Raw genomic sequence first — 19,653 nt, 5'->3', positions numbered from 1 at the left:
ATTGCACGTGGGAGGGGGCTTGGTGATGGGGTTTGTGGGGAGCAGGGGCAGGCCAGCAGGGCACATAGTTCCACTACTTCTTGTTGTACACTTCGACCTTTGCACCATGTAAGGCGCTCCGAAAAGCGATCTGTGCTAAAAGTCCCTATACTTTCTACATTCTAAAAATCTGTCTTTCGGTACCCCTGTAACCCAGGAAAAGCCACGCACAAAAATATGAAAGTGGTGTACGTATAGCGCCCAAACAAGAGAGCATCCAGGCACTTGGATTACATCATACGAAAGAGTTTTTTTTAATTAGAGCTGATAATCGTCATTTGTAATGCCGTTTATAATTAAATAATATTTTATATAGGGATTTCCACAGATCTTGATAAGGCATAGCAATATTAATGACATTTGTCACTATTTGCCAATTTAATCATAATCAGTTGGCATAGGACCTGCCTTGCTCGGATTTGAATCTGAGGCCTGCAAAGTGAACCTTCACTCCTTGCCACCAGGTCACCATAGTTCTAATCCTGGGTTCTTTTTTTACATACCCTGGCAGCTTGAGCAGATTTGATTCAATTGTAAGACTACAACTCCCAGAATGCATTTTTGGGTGAAACCAGGTGCTGGCAAAGTGGTGCCTGGCTCCCAATCATGACTATGACTTTTCATAAAGGAAGGATTGCCTTGGATTAATGAATGTGTGCCCTCATCTGGCCTCTCCACTGCCCTGCCCTGGTGAGTCACTTGCCCCACCTCTTTGGCAGGCATCTTGGGGCTGTGATACACCGGCGGCAGCTGCCTCCCAGGCGACGCCCAGTGCAAGCCCTGGAGCTGCCGTCACTGCAGGGCACCCCTGTGCAGTGCCAGGCCCCCTGCATGCAGCAGCTAGGCCCTGGGACCCGGCCTCTGTGGCAGGTAAGAGGCTTCTTTGCCACACACAGACACCATGTTATGGCGTGACGTCACATCCGGGCCGGAAGAGGGACGTCTTGGTGTGCAATACATAGCGGGCTGACTTGATTTTCACTGGGAGTGGGGCACTTTATTTTTGATGTTTCCCATACTGGACCCTTAATCCTAATTCTGTAAAAAGTGATCACGATTGTCACCAACAATTTTGTGAGGTCGCAGCCTTCGGTGGAGGCTGCGCGCGCCCGGGTCTGTTCGCGCCTGCCATGGAGACATAACCGCACACCACGTGGGTCTAACAGGCACTGCAGTGCTGCGTTATTCACGCGCTCGGCGCGCGCACGTACACGATGGTCAGCTGACCACGTAACGCGCGCCGCTGTGTCGCCCCAGTCAGGTGATCACGGGCGATGCTACGAATGTGGAGAGATTTTAAAGTAGCCACTTTGAAGCCCCTGCTCACTCTATCAAAGCTGGACTATTTTTTTAAAAAAATTATTTACATGGTTTAGTTTGGTACAAACCTTTCATGAAAAAAAACGAAAGGAAAGCAAATCCACCACATAACATTTTATATCACGTTGGGCTGCTTACAAAGTGTTTATGTTAAAATTATTTATTTGTTTATTTATTTGTTTTGTTACACATAGAGCGCGCCAAGCTCAAGGGCATCTGGGCACTTACTTTAATAAAAAAAATCTTACATTTGTCGCATAGTTTACGGGGGTACACAGACATATTTACAATTATAAAATGGTGCAGTTTTATAAAGTTTCACATTCTATAATATACAAGTATGCAATATCTAGATAAGTACAGGTTAAATCAGGTACATGCGTTGGAATGGTATGTACTTCAGACGAGCAGTTTATGTGTAAAGTGGTGAGTTTTGAGCTGTTTACAGACAATCCAGACGGATTCCCGGGCTCAAAGATGGATTGGTAGGGCGTTCCAGAATTTGCTGGCCATTGTGGGGAAGCTGCTGCCCCCTACTTTTTGAAGCTTGCATTTGGGAGTGACGAGGCAGTGCTTGGAGGCTGCTCTTGTGGGTCTGGTGGACTGAGGTTTGGAAATGTTGTCTACCAGGTAGGCCTGGGCTACCCAGTGAATACATTTGTGAGTCAGCGTGAGCGTTTTAAACCAAATCCGTTCTTGGATGGGTAGCCATTGAAGTGTCAGTCTAGTTGCTGAAATGTGTGCTGATCTGGGAATGTTCAACGCTACTCTGATGGCCTTGTTTTGAAGCATCTGGAGTTTATGTATGTTGCAAGCCGAGGTGCCGGTGTATAAGGCGCTGCAGTAGTCTAAACGGGTTAGGACCAGGACCCTGCCAGCGTGATGCGCTGTCGGGAGAACGAAAAAGGTCTGCAGGAGTTGATAAGTTTGCATGTGTATGAGTTGGCTAAGGCGGTGGCGTTCACTTGTTTCGCTAAGGTGAGGGAGGAGTCTAAGCAGAACCCCAATGTGTTTACCTGGTTGGAAACTGTGATATTGTTGCCATCAATGTTAAAGGATTGAAATGCAGTGCTGAGTTTGGCAAGCCTAAGTTGAGATCCTATGAGGAGCAGTTCGGTCTTGTCGTCGTTGAGACACAAACTGTGGTGTGCCATGCATGCTTGTATGGTATGATAAATGGCGTTGAGTGTGACGGTGTCAGAGGCGTGGTCACCTGTGATAGGTAAGAGGACCTTGGTGTCATCTGCATAGTTGGTGTAGGTGACGCCCAGGCCATCAAGACGGTCAAACAGGGGCTTTGTGAATATGTTATACAAAGTGGGAGACATGCATGAGCATTGAGGTACTCCACAGGTGAGCGGAGAGGGTGGTGTCTCTGCCTTGGGTGAAAAGACCCTCAGCGTTCTGTCATTGACAGGTGCAATGGGCAGATGAGGATGCTATGTAATTAGGTGTTAGGCATCAGGCAATGCAGGTACAGAGGCATGCAGGTAGGAGGTGCTAGGTGAATTCCAATCAGTAATGAAGCAGCACAATGAAGTACAGTTACAGTAACACGCTAGTAATGAGGGGTACTAGGTGAGTTTCCATTCAGTAATGCAGCAGCACAGTACAGTTACAGTAACACGCTAGTAATGAGGGTTACTAGGTGGATTCCCATTCACTAATGAGGCAGTGCAATGCAGTGCGGTTACAGTAATGCACGGGTTATGGGTAGTAGATGAGTTGCTGAGCAATCAATACAGAAGCACAAAGTTCGGTGAGTGTCAATAAAACAATGAGGTAACACACCGTAGCAGATGCTGCGTGCGGGCGGTCACTCATGGTAAGGTCAGCTTCGCAGTGTGGAGGAGCGCTTGATGGTGACGTTCATAGGCGCATGGAGTATAGAGTTTAGATTACAGCTGTGAGACAGGAGCGGGTGAGGTGCACAAAGGCGCGCATGGTTGTGGGCACCGTGCGCGCTGTTCGCATTCTATGGGAGTGGGAAAAAGTATTTCAACACGGAGTATGGAGCGGGTGGCGTGGAGGAGGTTGATCATCAGAGGGTGGGGTAGCGCAGGAGTAATCGTGGGTGTATACAAGGCGGAAAGCGGTCTTAGGGGTAATATATTACCGCAGGTCTTGGCTGTAGGTGGTAGCCTCTCTGTTATGCGTTTAAAATACAAATTCATACATTCTTATTCTCAATCAATTTCAGAATTTCCTCCATCAATTTGCATGCAGCAATTGTCAAGGCTCGATTGTCTCCAATGATGAATTTGCACCACCATTCTTCTTCTGAAGCTGTTTTTAGACCTTCGAGAAATTCCACGAAAGAACTACTGAGTAACGCTATGGCCGTGCATTGTAGCAATGAATGTTTCACAGTTTCGATGCAGTTCCTGTTTTGGCATAAGCGGCTGTACGCTTCAGATTCATTATAAATAACCTATCATATTAATATTATGCACTAAAGGTTGCCATTGCACGATTAAATGTAGGGATTGTATTCCTAACTCAAACCGAACTGATGCTGTCGGGATGGGGAGGTGTACTTTTTTCCAAAACGCTCCTTCTATGATGTGCCAGAAGTTCCCTGATAGATTCAGTGCTGATTCCGCTCCATAGGTGACAATAGGCACGACCTTTCGTTTGTATAAAATGCTAAATAGGTGTTATGGTAAATTTTCAGTATTTGTTCTTCAATACCTGGGCCAGTGCTGTCAGCATTTTGTTCTTCGATGTAATTGCAGTCATCCCGCCACTCTCGTCCATGGTGCATTTGATGTGAACACCTAAGTAGGTCACTGTCTGAACTCTACCCAGCTCTTGACTTCCTAAGAACCAGCGCCCGGTTGATTCATTCGGAGGTTTCGTATTTGTCATGATTAACACTTTAGCCTTTTTTGCATTGACTTTCAAATCATTCTGCTTCATGTAATGATCTGAAGCATTGATTTTCCGTTGTAACCCAATCTGTGTCTGATCGGTGATAAGCAAACCATCAGAATATGGTATGCATGGCAGTGGTGTGTTGTTAACTTTGGGTGAAAAGGTTCTTATTTTCTTTTTTGAGTATCACTAATATCAGACAGGTAGATATTGAACAGGGCGGGACAGCCCTGTTTCACGCCCTTGAAGGTCTCGATTTTGCTTGTTAGTCGGCCTTCTTTTGTTAATCGTACCTGTACGGATGTCACTGAGTACAATGCTTTTACGGCTTCTAAAAGGTATTTAGGACATCCCCGTTGTATGAGTTTATTCCATACTCTCTCACTGTTAATGCTATCAAAGGCTTGCTCCAAGTCCACAAAAGCCACATATATTTGAGATCTTGCCTTGAGTACCTTTAACTTTACCAAATTTAGCAGGAAGAGATTTAGGTTTGTGCCTACTCCTTTTGTTAAACCAGCTTGTCTCGGATCTGTTCTCTAAGATATGTTTGCCCATGATTGAAGGTGCCGTAAAAGAATAGTACCGAAGACTTTTCCCAGCGTGTCCAGCAATGCTATTGGACAATAGTTTTGGGGTTGTTCCCTGTTTTCCTTTTTTTTAAAATGGGAACAATTATTGCCGTTTTCCAGGATCGCAGAATTATTTTGATTGTTACGATGTCTGTGAACAGTAATTTGCAGAAGTCCGCCTAGGCTTCAGGATTGAGTTTTAGACTACCGCTCGTTAGGCCATCTGGTCCTGGTGCTCGTGAGGAACTTAGTTTTTTGATTAAGAATAGAATATCATCCTTATCGAATTCAATTGCACATGTAGTACTTGTCTGGCGATTTTCTTAAGTTCCCTCTCTTCTGGGTTCCGCATACAACTCTGTAAAGAGATTTTGCCACACTTTTTCAGCACTGTGTTTGGAAGTGTCGCTAGTTGGACTGTAGCGTTATTATTTAACATTGACCACAGGTCACGAGTGTTCTTACTAGAGATCTTGCTGAGCATTTGTTCCGCGTCATGCATGCCGTTAACTTTGAAGGCAATTATCCAAATCCTGTAGCGTTGTTTTCTTGGTCTGTGTAATTAATATTTATTGTCTTGTTTCAGTTTGTTTCAGTGTCTCATGTCTGCTCGAAAGATTTGCCGCACTTTAATTACTTCTTGATTGTAGCCATGCGATCGTTAAGTTTTAACTTTTAAGCACAATATTCTTTGAAGCACGTTAGAATTCTAGCATATTCCAACTTTGAATACTCAAGGTTAGACTTGAGCAGATAGTTCTCAGTAATGGTTTCAATATCTGAGGCTTATAGTCTTAATCTGTTGCCACCATTCGTAATCTCTACAGTTGCTTTCTGGAAGTCTTCAGTCAGTGATTGAGTCTGTTGCCATGTTAGGACAAGCAGGCGGTGGTCACTTGTTTCGTTCAGATTGATTGTTAAGGTATCGACAAGAAATTGGTTTTGCAGGAATATTCCCTCTAACTTGTCCGTTTAACATATAGAAATTGCGAGCCTCTAGTTCCTGACTCCACAAGGCTGCTCTTCCGATACGGCCCGAACGCTTATTTGCGGCGCCCTCTCGATTTATGCAATTGATGTTGAGATCTCCGGCGACGATGATAAAGGGGTCCTTAAATTGGATATAAACTTCATCCAACATTGATGTGAGATTGTCCACGAATAGCTTTTGCTCAATTTTGAGTGGATTCCATTACAAGTTGAATTGAAGAATAGTTTTTTTCTCAATGGGTGCACATTGGGTCCATTCTAAAACTAACACATGTGTGAATGCATTAGGATTTTTTTCATCGGCCACTACAAGGCCTTTCCCCACTTTTATTAAGGTCAAGAGACCAGAATACACTCAACACTTTAGACCTTTAGGTGACAGGTTTAAATACACTTCAAAACCATCGGCTATAGGTTTGTTTTGAATCCACGTCTCATGGTGACATAAAATGTCATAGCTGACAAGGTTCATTGGGTCATGATTGAAAAGACGGATACATCCTCTGGTATCCAGGATGCCATTTTCATTTCCTCTGGCTTCAGTGGTGCCGTAAATTATCTTGAACTTGAAGTGGCCGAGGCGTTTTCAAACCACGACCAATCCAATTCTTCTTCTGACCGTGGAGCCTGTATAAGGGTTCCTTTAGTTTTTTGGGAGAATCATGTTTGGATTGAAAGGTTACTCTTATTTGTGATGTTTCTCTACGAAGAGATTCCTTTGAGAGAATGTTCCTCGAGTCAAGTGTTGTTTCATCTCGCTGGTTACGTTTAACCCTCTTACACTCATTTCCCTGTATTTGTTGTGAGTTTAAACCGAGTTGTTGCCCTTTTGTGTCAAATTAGCATGGGCATTAAGTTCTTCACTGATTTCAAACCTGTATGGTAATAGATTGCGTTTTGTTTTCTATAGCGGAGTTAGAATCAGTTTGGAGTTTAAATATAATATGAGCCAATCACTTCTAGTTTTATTTACAAATTGCACGATTCGGTTATCTTCTGAGGCAATATCGTACAATTTGGCACTATGGTGTAGCAATTTCATAACATTAGCTCTATTCAGTATTAGGCCATCTCCACTCGTTTTAGTATCTCATTCACTACAGTGGGGCCTTGTTTTTTAAAACTTAAATGCGAAGTGCTGTTTTAGACTCTATGTTTGCTGCGCTGTTAATCAGAGTCGTTGGCTTCCTTCAGTGTGGGTGGAGATTTAGAGAATGCCTGGGCCAATCGTTTTTGTTCTAACGTTCGAAATAATGCTTCCAATGTATTTCTTGGGCTGTTTGGATAAAATAATCTTGTACTGTGGCAGCAAGGATTTCTCCCTTGCGGCAGATGTTAATATAATTTGGTTTCTTATTTGGGCGACGCTTCCTCACTTCACAACGATTCTGTGATTCAGATTCTGAGTCAGTTATAGAATACGTCGTCAAGTCCATTAATGCCAGCAAGTCCGAAATGTTTTCTTCCTCAGTCGATTCTGCAGTTGTCAAACTGTTAGTTGGTGAGTTCGGTTTATAGTCATAATATCGAAAACAAAATTTCGAATTACAAAAATGTCAAATTCAAAAATGTCGAATTCAAAAATGTCGAAATCACATACATATAATAGAAAAAGTCATTAATTCGAAAATAAAATGTCGAAAAAAAATCGAAAAACCAATGCTAAAATAACTATGTAAAATGTCACAAATACTAAAGTTTTTTATGGGGGGTCCCCCCCAAGCCCACATCCCAAACCCCTACCCCAACCCCCCCCTCCTCCCCATCCCCCCCAACACCCCCATGGATATATCTTTAATTTAAAAAAAAAAATATTTAATAAAACATTAATTAATTATTAAAAAACACCACCCCAAACCCCTACCCCAACCCCCCCCCTCCTCCTCCCCATCCTCCCCACCCACCATGGATATACCTTTCATTATTTAAAAAAAAATATTTATTAATTAGTTATTTATTTAAACATTAATTCGAAAAAAAATCGAAAAAAATTCGACTTTTTTGTAATTCGACATTTTTATTTTCAAATAAATATTTTCGACATTTTGGCTTTCGAAAATATTGTATTCGAAAATATGACTGGACACCGGTGAGTACTTATTCATTTCCAATACTGGCCAAGTGGTTTTAGTCTGAATATCTTCTGTTGATTTAATTCTGGTCTCTTGGGCAATTCGATTTGGGGATCTCGGTGGAGTTGACAAATTTCTTACGAAGGCATGAGATCCGTTTGATGTTATTTTCTGATGTTATTTTTTGTTTTCTTTGGTAACTGTAAAATTGTTCTTGCTAAGGGCAATTGTTTCTTTCGCTTGTGATCGAAGATAGGAAAGATTTCCATTGAATATTCGATTGCATGGGTGATTTGGTCTGATGCAATTATGGGATTGGATATTGTCTGCTGAGCCTATGATGGGGAAGAAATTCCCATGGGATCGCTCGATACGACTGTCTTGACAGTCACAGTAGATATTGTCTTTCTGATGGTTTAGTTGTTTTTGTTTCCTTTAGATAGGTTGGTTTCGCCATTCACCACTTGGGCTTGAATTTGGTCATGAGTAGACCTTTCCGTGAATGGTGCTGCATTCATTTCCCTTGACTGAGAAATGTTGATTTCTTTTCTTGGTCGTTCTGCGTGACATCTGGAGTGGGTCTGCAGTCGCGTGCTGATAGGCGATGGTGGAATACGCTGTGGGGCTTGTGAGCTCCTCAGCCATTTTACTGATTCTGCATCCATCATAATGCTTTTGTCATTTGTCTCTCCTCTGGCTAGACCGAACAGCCTAGCCTGCCACTGGGCAGTTGATTCAGCTTCTTTATTTAAACGCCTCTGTACATCCGTTGTGAAAGATTCCAAAAATATCAATATAGTATGTATTAGAGCCAACACACAGTCATGTTCATCCCTTCAAATAACTTTGTAAACGGATTCAGCGCTATGTTCATAGCAGATATTAATATTGTCTGCGTTAGTTGATCTCGAATCTTGGGTCTTATATGCGCCATGTTGAGGTTCCATTTCCCGCGATTCAATTGCATGGGAGTTCAGAATGGAGGAGGTGCTGGAGGTATGATATGATATGGCATTTATAACACGCCTATACACTAGTATTTCAATCAACTCGATGTTGAACAGGAAGAGCGATATTTGGGCTTGCCATTTCTATCGGCTTGTTTGCTGTCATTCAAGGCATATCTATCCCTATCCAGTTATTGCTCCTGGTCGTCATAGCTTCCATGAGCCCACACATCCTCTAGTGTTGCATGCTTTGCGGAATGTAATCGAGGCATGGGGTTTGTCCTGTTGTGTTCGCCTCCTTTAATCTGGCAGCTAGATGTTTTTGTCCTAATTAAATAGATATTCTGTGAATCGCTGAGTTTTATCTGGCGTGCAATTGTCATCTTTTTCTCTGCGATATCTCGGGATAGGATGTTGTGCCGATATAATGCAAGAGCTATTATCCTCACCAGCAGGTGTACCCACATGATTTATCAGTTGAGTTCCTGCTTTGAAAGACTGCTATTCCGGTGATTCCAGGCATGTGAATATCTCTTCTAAAACCACACAGTTATCCTCCTGGAAGGCCACCGCGTTCGGATCAATTAGTCCTGTTGGATTCGATGGCTGTTTGGCGCCACACTGTTGTCTCAGTGTATAGTGAGTTCCAGGTGATGTTGCCACTTGATTGTTGTTAATTGTGGTGTTTATGGTGATAGGTAGGTTCGGTGTTAGAGCGAGTGTCATAGCGGGTTATCACCCAAGTTCCTCTCAGAGCTGGTGTCTGGGCGTGGGGAAAAGTGAATATCACACTCTCGCCAGCCTTTTACTGGGCTGCATCCATGAGAGTTGTTGAGGATTCAAAAGTTGATCATTCAGGGATTGGAGGCGATAGAAGATCAGGATGGGCTAACGTGGCCATGGTAACAGGGACCGTATTAGTGAGATTGTTTTTTGTACTCAAGTTAAAAACCTGTGGGAAGGCTGAAATGAAACCTTCCCCGGGAGTCACAATTACATCAACAGTGTCGCCAATGTCTGATGCGGGTTGAGAACTCCCCCCTAGCGAGGCAGTAAGTCATTTGTTAGTGCAGCCGTTTGCAGGCCTTCTCTCAGCTTTCCTTTTCGCCGTGTGCAGGGGCCAGTAGACGCCGGCATCTTGTGAGACTGCTCGAAAAAGTGCTGTGAGCTCCCTGCTGTACCAATCCACTGATAGATGGGTAAGTTGAGGATATGAAATTGGACAATCGTTTTCCCTGGGTCTTCAGCCACAGCCACTGCCCTCTGAATACAGAACACTCTGCAGGCACTCGGTGGCTTTCCTTGCTTCTCTTTTCACATGGCGCACAGCAGCCGGCATGCATCAGGCAGAATAACCAAGGTAAGTGTACTACCATGCATTAGTGTGGAGCTAAATGGTTCATCAGAATTGAAGAGAAAAAGTGTTCTGATTCCAAAATGTCACCCCAGGTGAACAAAATCGGAGGGCCACGGCAGAAAATGCTAGTAACTAACATGTATCTCGACAGAAGCCCACATTCACAGATGCGGTTGTTCCTTCAGGAGTGCAGCAAATTAATTGAAATGACTATAAGGGCCAGAATGCAATATGATGTGAGCTTAAAAGCTAGGATTGGTTGATCATTTTATACTGGACATTGAAAATTTGATATTTCCTTAAACTACCCTAAGGTCATACTAAATTCACACCATCCAGAAGAGCCATTGTGATTAACCCATCTGGTTTTGAGTCACGAGGGGTGTTGCTAGGTCTGGAAAAGATCTGGGGCTACGCTTATGTCAGGACTGTCGGGACTCGGGAGTACCTAGCCTTTTGCTTGTAGCCCTGAGCTTCTATTAGGGGCTACAACCAAAAGACGTGGGGCTGAAGCCCCTTCAGCCCCCCCCCAATGCCTATGTGAGTCACCATTTCACAACACATGAATCTGTTATGCTTCACATTTACACATCAGCACTTGTGCAGAGCTGAAACCTTTGAGAGAGCCACTCCTAGACTGCTCATGGTGATTGCTGCACAGTTGCCCATTAGTGGAACACCATCTGAAACAAAGACTTTGTGAGAAGTAAAGTGCTACTCAAGCGGCAGCCCCTTCCCAGGGCCTTCCCGTGGGTCACACATAGGCAGACAGCAGCTGGGATAGAGGCACAGCTCCACCTCACTGACGAGGCCCAACCAGGCCGAAACACGCATCTGGGGTTACTGTTGGTACTCTTGTTCAGAAGAGAATTGCCAGGCATTTCGGTGCTGGACTGCCCTTGGGCTGGACAAAGACTGATATGTAGTGGACATTTCTCTTCTGTGAAAGGATGGTGAGCTAAAGACTCTGGTTGAGACTCTAACCCGGGATATAGGCCGGTAGTAGAGAAACTCCCAGTACCCCCCTTGTTTGAGCAGCCGGATAGGGCCTGTTCTTTTATCCCATCGATAATTTGCTGTGCATTTCTCTTTGTATTCCATGGAGAACTCAGCGCTTCTGCAGATACTTGTTTTGTATTTCATGGCAGGTTTAATGTGTATGTGTTGTCCTCTTTTGTATCCATGGAGAGTTGTGTGTTCCTTTATGTGGAGACCTGGTTTGTATTCCATGTAGCCCTGTGTGTGCTTTTATTGTGTTGCATGCTGAGGTTAATGCCTGTTTGTCTGTGTGTCTGTCTCCACAGGTTGGATACCTGCTCTCTCACAGGGTCCTGCTGTAGGAATCCCTCCTCTGTTCTAGGTCCAGCCCAGTCTCTCACAGCGCCAGAGCCGGCTGCTAATGGACCCAGCGACCTGCAACAACCTGCATGCAAAGCCCAAGAACTAGAGTAAGCTGCCTCCTATTCCAATCTTACAACTTCTATAACTGCCCAAGAGCTACTTCTGACGCTTTCAGTCATGTTTTATTTTCTGTCCATTTTGCCCAGTTTGGCCTTAATTACAACAAACGCATGTCTTTAATTCACCAGCGTGTGACCTACAGACAGTTCTCTGCAGCAGGTGGCTTCACTTTCCTAGCAGGAGTCGCATTGAGCCTGTGTGTAGCCATCGCCAGCAGGCCAGCAGGCACCTGACCCATAGGCAAGGACCTCCCTGATACTTGCCACTTCCTGCAGAGACAAATGTGTTTCAGGTTGGCCTACAACGGCCGAGCGGAAGTGCCCGCCTGAAGTGCCTGCCTGTTACGCCTGGGAGACTCTCTCTGTTGTGTATCGAGGACGCTGCTGATTTCGTTTACGGACTGTGATTGGCCGGCAAGAGAACCTGCCCCCTGTGCACGTAGCCAATGCTTAAAAACATTTGGTGCACGCGCCCTAGCGCGCGTGCCCGAGCGGAAGTGCCCGCCTGAAGTGCCTGCCTGTTACGCCTGGGAGACTCTCTCTGTTGTGTATCGAGGACGCTGCTGATTTCGTTTACGGACTGTGATTGGCCGGCAAGAGGTGGGCTGCTGGTACCAGTGGGATCTACACAAGCCGTGTATAGACTTTCATGGACTTTCATGGCATTGGGTATTGATTGTAGTGTCTTTTTACTTGCAGAACCCGCCCCCTGTGCACGTAGCCAACGCTTTAAAACATTTGGCGCACGTGCCCGAGCGGAAGTGCCCGCCTGAAGTGCCTGCCTGTTATGCCTGTTGGGCTGATGGGCGGCGATAGGCGGCCTTCTGACTGTTGTTCACAATGCCAATAATAAGCTAAGTACATTGTTGGGGACGCCAGGGGGCTACTGTGGACATACTTGCATGGGGAGCATAACTTTCGCATGGAAAATTATATTGGGGATTTGAATTGCCTGTAATCACTTGAGAGGTCTGAGACGGGAAGCCTTTCCTTTACGCTAATGTCGAGGAGACGTAACAGCTTTGAGTATGTGTATAATCGGCCCCCAGTGAATGGCCGGGAACTAAGAACAGTGAACGCATTAGGGGTAAGAATGTATGACGATATCTTATCGGCACTGCTGGTCTTCACGCCGGTAAAAAATACGCTTCGAGTGGCAATGAACATGCCGTTGCCGCCATCACCTCCTGAACCCAGTGATTCACTGTTACTGGAGGGGGCGGCGATGGCTCATTCGTCCATGCTGTCAATGAGAGGAATGTGTCTAGTAAACAGGAGGTTGCATCGAGCTCCTCTTTATTTGACAATATTCCTGAGGAAAACATAAGCAATGCCCCAATATCCTCCTTTTTAGACACACCACTTGACTTCTTTTCAGTGGATAATGATTTGCAGAACTTGTCTCAGCCCCCACATGAGATCTCCCACTCACATGCTTCGGTAAACATGGAATTAGAACGGGACCAGAACACAAGGATAGCTGACACTCTAATTCAAATTCTACAGGAACTAAAAATTCACTTGAGAGGCTTTACTGAGCTGAGGATATTAACTGAGCGCCAAATAGTGCAAGCTAAATTAAGCTCAGAAATAATAGAATCCCTCCCTATAAAATTGACTACGCGTCTTCTTGCCTTGGGGATGATAACAGCAAATCCCGTTGAAAATGCCTCAGAGACTAACATGGGGGAATTGAATGGTAGGGGGTTGACATGTTCTCCCCCGACAATAGCTCCGAATTTATCGGAGAATCCATCCCTACAAAAACTGAAAGGCAGAGGGGCGGGCATAAAGGGCAAAACAGAACAAAAAAGGAAAAACACTACTAAAACCAAGAAAAATAACAAAAAAGGCTCTATCTCGTACGCTAACAGTCAAAATCAAAAATTTGCAAAACATACATGGAGAAACTTCATCAGGAAGGAGGTGGACCAAGTATTGATTGCAAATTTGGAAGGGAGCGACTCCCTTAGTACCCAGAGCAAAGAGTACTCTGCTCCCACCAATTCTCTATCTGAAGAAATGTCTCATAAAAGGAGTATGAGCAATAAGGGAGAGCCGCCTAATGTTAAGATTCCTGGTTGCCCCCTAGTGGGGGGTCAGGGGAAGGCGGGAGTAAGTGCACCTCAAATCATGCCCCAGAAGGAAATTTACGGTCTCTTCAACAAACCCAAAGACACCCTAGAAATGTCTAATCCTACTGTGGGGGCGGATGCTCAGGTAGCAATGGCAGGTCATAATCTAGAGGGAGCCCGAGCACTCAAGAATGGGGCTGATCCGAGGCTGAGGGATAAGCCGCCTGCACAAGAGGCAAATATGGCAGGTAGAGCGGCTGGGGTAAAGGAAATGGAGGATATACCCAAATCATCCATTGGGGCCCCGCTATAGCCGACAGGGGGCAAAGAAGATACGACAACAGTGGAGGCACATCGGAAACCAGTATTAGGGATACCTCAGACTGGTATGGGAATCATTCCCTCCACGTTGCAGGAGGATTTGGCGCTCATGATCAGCAGGGCGGTGGAAGGGGCGCTGAAGACTAGATTCAATTCTGACTCGAACCCTAGAGTACCGGGTGTGGGGGGTTCAGCAGAGGATAGGCCTATATCATACCCAAGACGGGAAAAGGAGAAGTTAGATCTGGAAATAGTGGAACCGTCAGTGGAGAAACAAGCCAATACATCCCCTCCAGATGGAAATAGGGGGGAGATGGTAGTGCCCCAGGATGTGCAAAACGCACCTTCCCTACCAAGCCAAGCACAGACAGTCCCATTGAGGGCACAGGCTGCAGGGTATTCCCCGGATGCTCGGGAATCGGCAACAAACCCATTCGTAGGGAGCGGAGGGAATAACTCTAGATCACCTAAACACTATATGGAGACGGATCTGAGGGATGTAGTTTGGAGGAAACCATGCTACATGGATTTCCCAAGTATACTACTGTACCCTCGATTTGATTGTGGTAATCAACCTGCACTAAATAGGAACAGAATTTTAACCCTCAATAACGATATTCCATCTTTGGCGGAATTTTCATGCTTGGATATTAAGAGAGTGGATTTTATCCACCCGTATTGTTATGATCATGTAAGGGTTGTGTTCCACTCTCAGTTAGTCTTTCATAAATTACTAGCTGAATTAGATCAATTTAACAAAAGGGGGTATGATGTTCTGATCTTCAGCGATGGATCAAAGGTTCCTCCTGATAGTGAAATAAAAGAGATGTCTAGACCTATATATCCTGGTGGATCTTTTAAAAAAAGGGGTCCAGAAAGTGTACCGGAACAGGAAACAAGTTGGAGATGGTTGGCACTGAGTCTACGAGACTCGATCTCCAAACTCCAATCACTCAAACAACACTATTAGGGACAGAAAACATCCTTTCACTGATTTGTTGGAATTCACGAGGGCATTCCTATCTTTCCTCTTCCACGAATTGGGCTGTAAACTAAAGTCTAAACATATAATCTGCATCCAGGAGTCCTGGATGACGTCTATGGAACAATTTGATGGCTTTGAATGTGTACATCTTCTAGCCACAAAAGGTTTAGTGAGTCGTCCCTCTGGTGGTATTATTACCGCAATCAAGCTCAATTGTGGGATGGTGGTAAAAGAACTGTATAGAGAGCCCCCTTTTGCTTTGAGTACCTTAATAGAAATCCAAAACAATCCATTGCTGCCATACATTTTAGTATGGAATGTCTACTGGACTCCTGGATTTGATTTGTATGCTCTGTTGTTGAAAATTGAGATAACTGTGGAGAATTGTGTGGTACGCTACCCAGGGGTCAAAATTATGTTAATGGGTGACTTAAATACGAACATGAAATCCCTGATGTCTGACCCTAAGGGAACTCTCACGGTGCCCTCCAATGTCTCAATAGATCGCCAGATTAGAGGTGTATCGAACCTTTGTGCATCAGACTAGAAATTTGATCATAAGCTGTGGAATTGTTTTTTTAAATCATGGGGTCTGAGATCTGTGCATCAACAGCAAAGGTGTGATGCAGACTATATAACCTGGTTTGTGGGGAATAAGGTCTCAGCAATTGATTACATTTATATTTCGGAAGCGTTGTTTAATTCAATAGTGCACTTTGAAATATGCAGGACGGTAATGAGTGATCATGGTATGCTTGAGCTCGACTTGTATGTTGTGAGAGGAGTGGGAGCTCAAGTCAGGATGCCTCGTGATCTGGCCCCAAATTCTAGGGGGAATAGAATCATTTGGCATGAGGGAAATGTTGAAGCATGTAACAGGCTGTTTAGACCTTTTTTTCCAGGTTATCCTTTGAAGATAACTGTGAGAGTTTCTCGCACGCAAATGTAGGACTGCATCTAAAACATTTAATAGATGAATCGGAAAAAAGACCTCGGAATACAAATGCAACCAAGCTACATGTTCATAAATATGACACAACAGTGAGGCAAGCTAGAATTATACTCCGCAGATTATTAAGGAAATTAAAACTTTTGCAAATCCCAGCCGCCTCCAAAGAAGAATGGGGGAGATATTTGAAACAACAACAATACAAAAACTGGTTGCGGGGATATAAGTTCAAATTATATCAGGCAGACAATGAAGAGATGCTGGGGGCTTTAACACATAATTCAGCACGCCAATTTTGGCGATTGATTAATAGATCGCTGTCACTGAACCAGGATTGCACCCTTAATCCTATAAACGAACAGATCTGGGCAAACCACATAACTAATTTATATGCAAAAAGAGATCAGGGCACAGGTTTGGTAAAATCCTTAAATAGTCTCCAATGGAAATGTAATTTCTCATATAGGGAAATAAGGAGGAGAATCATTTTATCTAGCCCTTCCAGGGCGGCTGGCCCAAATGGTATATCCAATCAATTGTTGAAAGGGGATCCGGACACGTGGGCCAAGGCATTGGAAATCTTGTTTAGGGATGTCGAGCGATCCAAATCCATTCCTCAATCGTGGAACATGTCTTTCATAGTGCCCATATACAAGAAGGGGGACAGATTGCTTCCATCGAACTACAGACCCATCGCACTTTTAGACGCAGATTCGAAAATCTTCGCTAGCCTTGTACTGCAGCAAATTGAAGCTTGGATCTCCGGAACCAATATTCTATGTTCAAACTAATTCGGCTTCAGGAAAAAGTGTGGCACAATGGCTGGGGGCCTCCTTATAAATTTGCTACAAGAGATGGGTTGGAAAAAGGGTTCCTTACCAGTTTACCTGGCCAGTATGGACCTCTCATTAGCGTTTGATCGCGTGAATCGTGGACATCTATGGGCAAAACTCCAGAGTTTGGGTATACCATCGGAGATTCTGGCAATCCTAATTCATCTCCATGAAGGATCCTGTGTCCGGATCAGACTAAACAATGATGGCCTCCTTTCTGCCCCAATGAAAACCTTTAACGGCTTAAGGCAGGGATGCATTTTTGCTCCCACTTTATATAATTTGTACACTACAGACATAGGACCATGTTTGGAAAAGGCTGCATTAGTACAACCTGCAGTTGAAGGCAAAAAAATGAGTTGGTCCTCGTATGCGGACGATTATTTACTATTTGACAGGACCCAGGTGGGCTTACAACGTTTGCTAACTGCCTTTCTAACTTATATGACGGAAAATGGTCTAGCGGTGAATGCTTTGAAATCAAGCATGGTATGCTTCACTCAACATAGAAAATATTGTAAAAAAAAACCTGGTTTTTAGACAAACAGAAGCTGGAAATTAAACACAGTATAATTTATTTGGGCTTGTTAGTAAATGATACACCTGAGAGAGCACTTACCTTTAATCACTATATGATGAAAGCTAAAGTCTGTTCCCTCCAAATGCGAATAGTAGACCAAAAGTTTGGGGCTTTTTCATCCTTACCACTACTGAAATACTATAAACTTAAAACGATTCTGAAAATCACCTATGGCATCGAATTCTCTTTTATTCAGGGTAAAATGAACTTAAATAAACTGGAATCTTTTCTGCTGCGGAAAATGGTATGGTGCATTCCTAATTGTGTGCCCCTACAGGCTATAAGATACGAATTTGGATTACAGTCTTTAAAAAGCATTATCGAATGGAAATGTTTGTTGTTATTCCGAAATATTGTAAGCAACAATGGAGACACCCTACATAATGCTATGTCCACTTTACTGATCAAAGGCATAACAAAATCTGTTTTCATGGAAAAACTGGTAGAAATATGCAAAAACCTACTGGAGAAAGTAGGGGCAACAGTGAGCTCTCTTCTCCTCAATCCAAAAAAAGTTAAATTACTGCTAAGAAATTGTGATTGGGGTACCACTGTGGAGAAACTTAGTCAGTATAAATTGTATGGTCATATGGTGTCATTTTATAAGGGCGCGGACGTTCCGGAAGCGTATGTCTACTCATTCCCTCAGAAAGCTTGGAGAAACTTCTTCATGAGATTCCGTTTTAATGTGCTTTCAACAGGAGAAATTATGCTAATCAGAACCAAGGGGGCGGAGTCGGTAGCGGCTTGCAGATTTTGTAGAATAGTTGACATTAGTGAGTCACTAAGACATCTTTTAATTGATTGTCCCGCGTTGCTACAGGAAAGGCAACGATATTTTAATCGTTTTGTGTTTGACACCTCAAAAGTTGACCTCGAATTACTCTGGAAACGTATGTTGTTTGATAACAAAATTCCTCTGCAATTGGCGGTTGTTCGTTTCCTAAAGTTGGCATGTAATTTGGTATAAGGTTGAGTCAAATACAAAAGTGTTTTAAAGCATATGGAAACCTTTTTTCATTATTTATGCAAATGTGATGAAATGCTCTGAACTGTTATTTCTTTCAAAATAGGAATGCAAATTGGTATAAGATTGAGTTAAATGCAGAACAGTTTTTAGTATTTGGTAAACACAATAGGGGATTGTTCTTGTTAATTCTTTCCCTTTTTTATCCTTTTTTTTTTCTTTGTGATTGTGAATGTGAATGTAAATGTGATGGAATGTACTGAACTGTTATTTTGTGAAATGATTCTTTTATTCGCTTGTGTACTGATTTGTAAAGGTTTCCTTGAAACTAGACACAAAAAAATAAATAAAATTCACCTGCGTTCACTTTTCCATACATTCACTTTGACACTTTTACTCCTCCTGTCTTTCACTTCTCCGAGCATTCACTTTGACATTATAGGGGGAGATCCCGATACTACCCTTTCTTTGCTACCCCATATTCTTCCCTGCACCGCTAGACCCCAACCCTAACCTTAAGCAAACGTTAACCACATCCATTGCCACCGTCTCAATGTGATGATGCCGGCGAAGTAAAGGCACAAAGAAGTAAAGTCGAAAAATAAAAGGCATGACAATGTAAAGGCACAAAAAAGCAAAGGCGAAGAAGTAAAGGCATGAAGAAGTAGAGGCGTGAAGAAGCAAAGGCGTGAAGAAGCAACAGCGAAGAAGTAAAGGCATGAAAAAGTAAAGGCATGAAGAAGTTAAGGCTCAAAGAAGTCAAGGCACAAATAAGTAAAGGCATGTAGAAGTAAAGGCACAAAGAAGTAAAGGCTAAGAAGCAAAGACGAATAAGTAAAGGCGAAGAAGTAAGGGTGTGAAGAAGTAAAGGAGTGAAGTAAAGGCACAAAGAAGTATATGCGTGAAAAAGTATAGGCATGAAGAAGAAGTGGTGTGAAGAACTAAAGGCGTGAAGTGTAGACGTAAAGAAGTATAGGTGTGAAAAAGTAAAGGCGTGAAAAAGTAAAGGCATGAAGAAGTAAATGCGCAAAGAAATAAAGGCGCGAAAAAGTAAGGGCACAAAAAAGTAAAGGGAAAGAAGCAAAGACACGAAGAAGCAAAGACACGAAGACGCAAAGGCATGAAAAAGCAAAGGCATGAAGTAAAGGCACGAAGAAGTATAGGCGTGAAGAAGTATAGGCATGAAGAAGTAGAGGCGTGAAGAAGCAAAGGCACAAAGAAGTAAAGGCACTAAGAAGTAAAGGTTCGAAGAAGTAAATGTGTGAACAATTAAAGGCGTGAAGAAGTATAGGTGTGAAGAAGTATAGGCGTG

General features: G+C 43.5%; 1 protein-coding gene across 3 annotated transcripts in view; it reads left to right on the top strand.

Moving 5' to 3' along the window:
* The first annotated feature begins 739 nt into the window (after positions 1-739).
* LOC138452977 (ribonuclease inhibitor-like) overlaps positions 740-19,653 on the top strand; it is a 268,993-nt gene continuing 250,079 nt past the window's right edge. For 2 of the 3 annotated variants that reach the window (XM_069605350.1, XM_069605346.1), the window contains exon 1: positions 740-909. In XM_069605350.1, the coding sequence (XP_069461451.1) occupies positions 871-909 (39 nt within the window). In that variant the 5' untranslated portion in view covers positions 740-870. Of the gene's footprint in view, positions 910-11,475; positions 11,620-19,653 lie in introns of all 3 variants that reach the window. The other variant, XM_069605347.1, reaches the window with a different exon arrangement.

The sequence above is a fragment of the Ambystoma mexicanum genome, chromosome 4p (genome assembly GCF_040938575.1).
Source record: "Ambystoma mexicanum isolate Mex_15411 chromosome 4p, UKY_AmexF1_1, whole genome shotgun sequence".
Taxonomy (NCBI): Eukaryota; Metazoa; Chordata; class Amphibia; order Caudata; family Ambystomatidae; genus Ambystoma; species Ambystoma mexicanum.
The sequence above is the reverse complement of the archived record's forward strand: the minus strand, read 5'-3'. Positions and strand labels throughout refer to the sequence as shown.